The sequence below is a fragment of the Hemitrygon akajei genome, chromosome 16 (genome assembly GCF_048418815.1).
Source record: "Hemitrygon akajei chromosome 16, sHemAka1.3, whole genome shotgun sequence".
Taxonomy (NCBI): domain Eukaryota; kingdom Metazoa; phylum Chordata; class Chondrichthyes; order Myliobatiformes; family Dasyatidae; genus Hemitrygon; species Hemitrygon akajei.
This window is the reverse complement of record NC_133139.1, coordinates 26,556,978-26,566,799: the sequence shown is the minus strand read 5'-3', so window position 1 is coordinate 26,566,799 and position 9,822 is coordinate 26,556,978. Positions and strand designations below refer to the sequence as shown.

Sequence of the window (9,822 nt, the reverse complement as noted above, 5' to 3'; positions counted from 1 at the left end):
CAACATCACCATCTACTGGTAAATGGAGCAGAAATTTAAAATATTTAGATAGAAAAATCTCTGTTGGCCCTCTTTGCCCCACCTTATCCCTGTGCTAGAAACTGGAACTCTAATATTTTTGATTTTACAAACATGGGTATTATTGGGACTTCATCCTGTCTATGAAAACAACATTTTTAACCTGAGCATTAGTTTCTGTTCATTACCTCTCACTACCTACTCTTGCCACTTGTTCAAAAGGTGATGTTGGCGTGTTGTGTCGCACTGGTAGAGATTATTCTTGCAGCTGTGCTTTAACTGAAACTCCTTAGGTCTAAAATGGATTGTAGGTTCTCTTAACAACTGCTTTGAGGTGCCTTCCTGAAGTCAGGCACATAAACCCAGTCACAGAAACCACCAGACAACCACTGATTACTGCCGAAAATCTGCAAGAAATAATCACCTCCTTCTGCTACTGCTCCTCTTTCACACTCTTCCCTACTGCTCAAAGATACTCTGGACTAAGAACCAATTCAACCCATTGTTGTATCTGAGTTAGCAAATATTTTACATTTACTCCATCATGACAAGTAAAAAACAAATAAGGACAACATTTATTTATAAAAACTGTACTTTTTCACAAGTAGGGAAAAATGGTTACAGGAGGGCAAGGGAGAATGACCTTCTCACAATACCAGGCGCACAGTGCAACTGAGTAAGTAATCCCTGGTCAGCCGAGGGAATGTACTAACAGAGCAAAGTGTCAGAGAAGGTCACTCAAGTCACTCAGACATTTGGTCCACGTGGTCATTCATTCATTCTCCTGCTGATCACATTCAGCCCAGGCATCACTCATTCACTCTTCACATTCAGATCCCAATTTCTCTCACTCTTGGTCCCAAGCAGTCACTGCTCCCCCTTGGTTCCAGAGCATGAAGCCAGAGAGAGAGAGAGAGTAGTTCAAACTGCCTTGGCGAGGTAAGTATATAAATGGGAATAATCCACTGCCTTCTTCAGTAGGTGGTGGGCAATGTTACAGGGCAGATTCATCACCTCCATGGGGTAGATCGGCTAGCGGGTCAGAAAACCTCCTCTGGACCTTGGCTGGGATGGGATTCGTCTCACCAGTGTTCGGTAGCGGCAGGAAGTCCTGCACATACATGGAGTGAATGTTGTCAGATCGCTGGGAGGGGAGGTTGCGTCGCCGCATAGTGACTGCCAGTGGGTGGGGCTCTCCATCCGTGGTGCCAGGACTGGTGGGGACACCGCCCACAGCGCTGACGATGCCGGGGGGAAGCTTGATGTTCCGCATGGGCAGCACGGCTTTCCGACGGGGCAGCTTAATGCTGGTGAGCATGGAGAACGCCCGTCGCTGCGCGATAGGAGGGCGAGTTGGCAGCACGGGTTTAGTTGGGGTGACAGTGCCCTCTGGAGTGGCAGGAAGAGGCTTGTGGCATCCTGTGAACTGGAACACTGCAGAACCTGGAGGGAGAAAAGTTTACACCATACATCAGTTTTGCAGCTGCCTATCTTCTCGCCTCTTGTGCAGACTACGGGTTCGCGCTGTCTAACACACTTGCCACATTGAACAAATAAAGGAGCCTCAGAAGTACACAAGATGGCAACCTACTTTTTACTGACCTCCGGACTCCACTTGTGCTGGTCGGTCATCAAGGAGGCTCTCCATACTCCATGAAGCCTCAGAATCCATGTTTTCCTCATCAGACCCTCTCTGCTCCAATTGTGGGAGCTCAAGTGTCAGCTGATCCCTGCGGGGGAGCAGCAGACAGACAAAGGTATGGTTATCACATAACAAGAACCCAATTTTCTCCTTCATGCATTGGCCATGTACAGCTAATTTTAGAAGTATCGAGCAATAAATTGGGCTCTCTTAGGTAGTCTCTGGGCTAGCAAGAGACCAAATGCTATCCATTGACAGGGTGATGCATACTGGGTAGGGAGAGGATTGGGGGAGCAATATTAGACCGTAACATAGGAGCAGAAGTAGGCCATTTGACCCATTAAGTCTTGGCCGATTTACTCTCACTCTCAACCCCATTCTCCTCATAAATCGCTACGCCCTGACTAGCCAAGAACTGATTAAAACTCTGCTTATACGCGATTACTTGAGTTCCACAGCCATCCATGGCAAAGAATTCCACAGATTCACCACCCTCTGGCTAAATAAATTCCTTTTCATCTGTTCTAAATGGACGTCCCTCTATTCTGAGGCTGTGCCCTCTGGTTCTTTGACTCCCTTACAATAGGAAACATCCATTCTGTCTAGGCCTTTTAATATTTTTGGTTTCACTGAGATCTCCCCTCATTCTTCTAAACTCTAGTGACGGGAAAAAAAAGAGCCATCAAATGCTCCTCATACATTGGCCCTTTCATTCCTGGAATCATTTTCATAAACCTCTGGACCCTCTTCAATGCCAGCACACCTTAGATAAGGGGCTTAAAATCGCCAACAATACTCCACTGCAGTCTGACCAATACCGTATAAAGCCTCAACATCACACCCTTGCTTTTATTCTAGTCCTCTCAAAATGAATGCTAACGTTGCATTTGCCTTCCTTACCACCAATTTAACCTGCAAGTTAACCTTCAGGGAATCCTGCACAAAAACTCCCAAATTCCTTTGAATCTTGGATTTTTTGATTTTTTTCCCCCTCATTTAGAAAATAGTCTGCACCTTTATTCCTTCTACCAAACTGCATGACCATATACTTCCCTACACTATATTCCATCCACCCCATCTATTAAAGCCCTTCTGCAGATGCCCTGCTTCCTCTCGTGTCTGTTCTGCCTGTTGTTTCCTCAAAAGAATTCCAACAGTTTTGTCAGGCAAGATTTCCCCTAAAGGAGACCATGCTGACTTTGGTCTACCTTATTGTGTACCTCCAAGTATCCCAAAACCTCAACCTTAATAATCGATTCCACCATCTTCCCAGCCACTGGAGTCAGGCTAACTGACCTATGATTTCCTTTCTCCTGCCTCTCTCCCTTCTTAAAAGAGTAATGTGACATTTGGAATTTTCCAGTCCTCCGGAACCGTTTCAGAATCTAGAGATTCTTGAAGGATCTTTACTAATGCCTCCACAATCTCTTCAGTTACCTCTTTCAAAACCCTCAGGAGTAGTCCATCTGGTCCAAGTGGCTAACCTACCTTCAGACCTTTACGTTTCCCAACCATCTTCTCCTTAGTAACAGCAGCTACGCTCACTTCTGCCTCCGATACTCCCAGATTTTTGGCATATTGCTAGTGTCTTCCACAGTGAAGATGAAGCAAAATACTTTCTTTGTCCTCTATTACTACCTCTCCAGCGCCATTTTCTAATAGTCTATTATCCACTCTCACCTCACTTTTTATATCCGGAAAAAAAAACTTTTGGCATCCTCTTTGATATTTTTAGTTAGCTTACCCTCAAATTTAATCTTTTCTCCCCTTATGCTTTTTTGTTGTTGTTTTCTGCTGGTTTTGAAAAGCTTCCCAATCCTCCAACTCCCCTAATTTTCCCCACTATATTATATGCCCTTTCTTTTGCTTTTATGCTGTCTTTGACTTCCCTTGTCACTCACATTGCTTCATCCTCCCTTTAGAACTCTTCTTCATCTTTGGGACATATCTGTCCTGCACCTTCTGGATTGCCTGCAGAAACACCAACCATTGCTGTTCTACCATCATGCCTGCTAATGTCCCCTTCGCCAATCATCTTTGGACAGCTCCTCTCTCAAGCCTCTGTAATTTCCTTTACTCTACTGTATTATTGATACATCTGATTTCATCTTCTCCCTCTCAAACTGCAATTCTATCACATTATGATCACTACCTCCCAAGCGTTCCTTTATCCTAAGCTCCCTAATCAAATCTAGTTCATTACACAACACCCAATCCAGAATTGCTTTTCCCTTCATGGGTTCAACCACAAGCTGCCATAAAAAGCCATCTTGTAGGTATTCTACAAATTCCTTCTCTTGGGATCCAGCATTTCCCCAATCTACCTGCATATTTAAATCCCCCTATGATAATCATTTCATTGCCCATTTTACCTGCTTTGTCTATCTCCATTGTAATTTATATCCCACATCTTGGCTACTGTTCGGAGGTCTGTATATAACTCATTGGGGTTTTTTTTAACACTTGCAGAATCTCACAAGGATTCTACACCTTCTGATACTATGTCACCTCTTTCTAAGGATATTGGTGTCTCTTGCAATAACCCTGGAACAGTGATTTTATTCCTCAGTGAGAATTGATACCTAAAACCCCAGGCAATGTAGTATTTCATGATGGCTTTCTTCCCTCACTGACCTCTCCTCCTTTATTGACTGGATCTGCTCTATCAGGATCTCCTCCTCGTGTTCCATGTCAGTGTCCGATGGTTCTTCTTCCAGGCTCACTAGGCTTGGCGGGTTCTCCTCAGTAGGTTTTGGGGTTCTAGGCCCTTTGCTCTAAAATGGAAGTGGGGAAGAAGATGATCATTGTTACAGAGCTCCTCCTTGGTGCCTTGGATCCAACCAGAACACAGTTAGGGTGACAGCTGTGGGGGTGGCAAAAGTGGGATCAGCCAGTAATCCTCCTAACCCAGTGACTTCACTGTGGTAGGAGCGAATGGGGCAAAACCATGACCACTCTCAGACGGCAGGGAGCCCATCAGCCTGCACCATATTGGAGTTGGATTGACGGAAAAGGGTGGAAGAACTTATTACAGTCCCAGAGATCCCAACTGCGGGCTGTAATGATGTCTTTCACGCTACAATGGTTTGCCGTGGGGTTGACTTGGAGGAGCGAATGAAGGCGCAACGGGAGGGAGGTGAGGTAACCTCCGATCTGATGCTGCTACCTTCAACCATATTTAGCTAAAAGTAACTCCCCCCCCAAAAATTTTACGGCTGAAATCTGCGGACAATAAGTTTATTACATTTGGAGATGCCACATAGCCGCTCGCAGGGGTAGGCACAGCAATGCCTGGGTAGTGGACGTTGCCGGTGTGAAGTGGAAAGGGATACTTGGAGTGAAGGAACACTTCAATACAGAGTACACAGTGAGCAGAGTGAGGGTTCAGGTGGTGGGATGATCCAAGGTGAGGTGGCATGCACAAAACACATGCTTCGCAATGGGTGCATGCCAGTGATGGCGATCAGGGAACATGCATGAACTGTGGAATGAAAGCAGACATGCAGAGTGAGGAGATCATCCAAACTAGCCCAGTACCTACCAGTACCCCATCATACGGAGCAGAAAACCCGACTTCAAGAGGCCAAAGCTGGAGAACAAGAGTAAGAGTGAGGAGGAGTAGCAAAGAAGAGAAAAAATAATCACCAAACAGTCCCAAACTAATCAGATACAGAAATATAAACAGAGCAGATGTTCCAACGATTCTCAGAGCAAGAGGGAAGCCCAGATCCCACAATAGGGCTGGGGTAGTTTGCAAACTGATTTCTATCAGCAGAGGTTGAAATTGCTCCTCCTCGCCGACTCCTAAGCCACATTGTCACTCAACTTGTGCCTTCATCACCGTGATCTTGCTTCCTTGCAGACGACACACAGTCCTCCATAGAGAAACAAAATTAAAAAGGGGGGAGGGGAATCAGGACTACCATCTCAGGGGAGCTGAATGGCCTCCCAGTCGTGTGCCACAGATACCAGGACCAAAAGGCCTTCAGTTTCTCAAAACCCCGTTACAGTGCGTTTACCAACTCACACGTAGGAACGAGAGGCGGCGGATTGCAAGCTGCTCTGCTGTCTCCAGTTGGGTGATTTCATCCATTTTCAGTTTGTATTTCTGCATCTGCTCAGTGATCAGCAGCTCCACACACCTGCAAGGAGTAACTCAATAAGACATAGTGCCAATCATCAGCTTTCTTCCCCCCGCTCATCACAACCAGGAAAGTAAATTTCATCTGTTGGAGCAATGCAGCACAATGGCACAAAAAAGTTTGATTTGTATCTAAAATGTTGGATGAACTCCCTTACTCTTCTTTAAAATAATGGGCACTCCCATTTGGGAGTATTCTAACTGGTTGCATCACCGCATGGTAAAGGAGGGGCCACTGCATTGGATTGGAAAAAGTTCCATTGAGTTGTAACACAGCTCCATCATGGGCAGTAGCCACCCCACCATCAAGGACATCTTCAAAAGGCACTGCCCCAGAAAGGTAGCTTCCATCATTAAGGACCCTCCCCCCACCACATGTGCTCTTCTCACTTGTACCATCAAAGAAGAGGTACAGGAGCCTGAAGACACACTCAACATTTTTCAGAACAGCTTCTTCACTCCATCATCGGATTTCCAAATAGCCTATGAACACTACCTCACAATTTTGCTCTTTTTTTGCACCACTGATTTCTTTTTTACATATAATTTTATTTATTGCAATTTATCATTTATTTTGAATTGCACGGTACTGCTTCTGCAAAACAACACATTTCATGACATTTGTCAATGATAATAAACCTGATTCCGAGTTTAATATTTCATCTGACTACGGAGGATTTCCCCCAGTAAGACAGTCTGGAGTATCTCCTTAACAAGAGCCAAACATCTTTCCTAAAGTGGTTCATAGTTGTACCTCTCCTCCAGTTGAACTCTTATCAATGATTATAATAAAGGTACTTTATTATATAGAGAATTTTTGTAAAGAAATCAAGCCTTTGCAGCACACAAGGAGATAGCTCAATCTTTTTGCTTGATAGGGCAAAGAAAACACATTCTCTACTGACATTGATAGATCCATAGAGATGTTTTCAGTGAGACTTCAATGAAGTCATGACCAGTTTGTAGCCCAACGTCCTGTTTTATTAAAATTTATCCATCTCACAATTAGAATACAACACTGACCTGTTATCAGTTGTTATTCATAGATCTTCCTGTTCTCCTATACTTCAATCCCCACAGCTCGCCAAACAGAAAGAATAGTTTCTCTCCATCTACTCTCATATCCCCTTCAATCAGCTTGTGTCATACATCTGCTGTGGAATTACAGCCCTAGTCCACAAATCTTAACCCTCAAGCTCGAAGCATTAATCTGATCATCCCTGGGCAATATATAAACTGTTGGGATCTTTTAAAGTGAATTTTGTAAAGAAGAAAAAAAAGGTTCTGGGAAAAGAGCCATGGTAGAACAGTATGAGGTTAGCAAAACTAATTGGAGAGTACTTGGAGCTGGCACAGGGCCAGTGATCCAAATAGCCTCCCTCTGTGTTGCAAGGTTCCAAGATCTCACTGGGGATATTTGCTCCTGGACAACAGCCCAGTAATTCCTTGTTTGAGTGTGCAGAGGGGTGGTTTGGGCTTGGATTAGGTTAATGCCAATGAATATTCTGCTCTCTTCGATCTGCAAGTGGGTACATGATGATTAAGCAGTTAAGTAAGGCCCCAGGGTGATTGATGCTGTTGGATTGCTAAACCATTTGGGGAAAGACAGAGGAAATGCCATTAACTCAAGGACGACATTTTTATTCCCTTAAGGTCTTGTGTTCACAATGAATTACTTCACTTATATTCAGAAAGGATCCCACGGGGTGTAATCAGTCCAGTCACAGTGAGACAGGGTAGTGCTGCTCGAGGAAGTGCTGGCACACAACTGCTGTGTCACAGCCTCTTTCAAAGGTTCAATGCTACTATGTTGATCAGATTTTGAGCAAAATAAACACCAAGGAATGGTGCCTCTTAGGGGGACCTGAAATATTAACTTGTTTCTCGCTCCATGGATGCTGCCTGTCTCTTCACAGGCTGGTTTTCAAGCGTTCAGCAAAGCCTCACTAAAGACACAGACTTGCAGTACCCCAACGGTACCCCATACCTTTCACCCGGTATTTGACATACCACAGGCGCTCACTCTCCCTAATAAAGGAAAAAGAGGCGTCCCCGTTTCACACAACAGGTAAATACAGGCAGTGGGTCCCTGAGAACCTGTGTTTCTCTCTCACACACACACACCTGCTGAGGCTCTCAATCCTCTACACACAACCAGTAGAATTAATTCCTGATGGATTTAAAGAGAATGAAGACTCACATGGTCGTCTTGGAGACGTCTTTCATGCTCATCAGTGGGTCACAGCTGTCTGGAGACCGGAGGATACAAGGAGCAAAGACGATCGCTAGGGCATTGGGAGACATTCGATTCATCTCTTCTAACACCGCTACCCTGAAAACAAGAACATCATCATCCCATAGGAACTGCATTCCCAACAAAACACCACCACTGAGCCTAACCGGGAGTAACTAAGTTATGGGTATTCTGTACAATCACCACCTCTATACATATGGTTTCTCCTATAGAGAAAACTTGCTAAGTTGCCCCATCAGCCTGTCAGAATGGTGGAGCCGGGTCTGGATATCCTTCATCAATTGAGTCACGACCACACATCTCCCAAATAAATATTCAAATAACAACCCCAGCCCCTAGTAATTCTTACCTTTCTGGTCGGGCAATGAGCAGAATCTAGGACCCGTGCAGTGTCCATTGAGTGTTCCAGAGAGCCCAGTCGTACAAGAACATTTGAATAGAGCTCTCTCCATCACGGAGAAGGTAAACTTTTCCCTCAATAATGCAAACCACTGCTCCCACCCCACCCCAAATTCATCTGCCTTCCATTCCTTCCCAACCCAGATGGTTCTCTCCCAATTAGACAAATCTCATTGAGCCTACCCTCACCTCAGGCTCCCCTAGCAAGAAGAGTTTCACTGTACCCTCTTCTACTTCCCACCCCTTTTCTTACCTCGCCCTTCTCTTCCCTTTGGGAACCAGAAGGCAAACTCAGCTTGTGCCATGATTCTGCATTTGCAAAATAACATCTCTAAGGACAGTGGTTTAAAACATCTGTAACTGTACCTACCAGACCCTCCCCCTTCACCCGCTTTTCAAGTGACTCACTTACTTGACCAGGTGGAAGATGAGGCGTTCGAGAGTGTGGAAGATGCAGCTGGGCAGTTGCTCAAGGACACTGTAAACTGCTTGTACCTGCTCTTGCCTCCCCGGGTGTTCTAAAAGAAAGCAATGTCCATGTACAGAGATGGTTCACTTATGTGTGAAGGATAAAGAGTTAAACTAAATTCAAAGCTTGGAACAAGGCTGAAGACATGGGTGTGGGATGGTTAATGAAGTAATTACACAAATCGTTTAAGATGTAAGGAGAAATTAAGAAGGCCATTGAAGAAATACAAGGATAAACAGGAACATAGGACTATAAAACAATTGTTTACACAAGTCACTGCTGAGGTCCCAGGAAGTTTGCAGTTCTGGCCACCTCATTGTTGGTGGAATGCAAAGGCATGGGAAAGGCTGTGGATATGTACTGGAACAAGTCCAGGAGCAAGTAATGATCACTATGTGGTAGAACAAACTCAAAGGCATGGGTTTCCTCTGGGTACACCAACCTCCACAGTCCAAAGATGTAGGTTAATTGGTCATTGTCAATTGTTCCAGGACTAGGCTGGGATTAAACTGAGGGATTGCTGGTCGGCATGGCTCAAAGGGCCAGAAGGGCCTATTCCACACTGTATGTCAATAAAAGACCCTTCTGTTCTTAGGCAAGTCACTTTGAAATTATGATCCACACCCCTTCTAGTAAAGAACAATGGATTGAATGACCACTTTGTGTGCTAGATAACACGATGAACCAATGAAACTAAACCTGTGCAAACCATTCCCTACAGTCCTTCTGGGGTTAAGGCAAATTTGGAGCCCAACACTCTGGTCATGAAACAATAGACAATAGATTAACTGAAACAATGGGGTGAGTAACATCAATTTTGCAGCAAGACTGAAGAAACTGGGATTGTTCTTGGAGCTCAGGAAGATACGAGGAGATTTAATCAGGTGCTTAAGACAGAT

General features: G+C 44.7%; 1 protein-coding gene across 6 annotated transcripts in view; it reads right to left on the bottom strand.

Annotated features, from left to right (window-relative positions):
- Positions 1 to 570: 570 nt before the first annotated feature.
- Positions 571 to 9,822, bottom strand: part of LOC140739874 (unconventional myosin-IXb-like) — a 110,708-nt gene continuing 101,456 nt past the window's right edge. For 4 of the 6 annotated variants that reach the window (XM_073068485.1, XM_073068484.1, XM_073068490.1 and 1 more), the window contains 7 exons: positions 8,867 to 8,972; positions 8,002 to 8,133; positions 5,688 to 5,802; positions 5,202 to 5,249; positions 4,295 to 4,434; positions 1,621 to 1,748; positions 571 to 1,461 (listed from right to left, as the gene is read on the bottom strand). In XM_073068485.1, the coding sequence (XP_072924586.1) occupies positions 1,013 to 1,461; positions 1,621 to 1,748; positions 4,295 to 4,434; positions 5,202 to 5,249; positions 5,688 to 5,802; positions 8,002 to 8,133; positions 8,867 to 8,972 (1,118 nt within the window). In that variant the 3' untranslated portion in view covers positions 571 to 1,012. Of the gene's footprint in view, positions 1,462 to 1,609; positions 1,749 to 4,294; positions 4,435 to 5,201; positions 5,250 to 5,687; positions 5,803 to 8,001; positions 8,134 to 8,866; positions 8,973 to 9,822 lie in introns of all 6 variants that reach the window. The other 2 variants (XM_073068489.1, XM_073068486.1) reach the window with 2 other exon arrangements.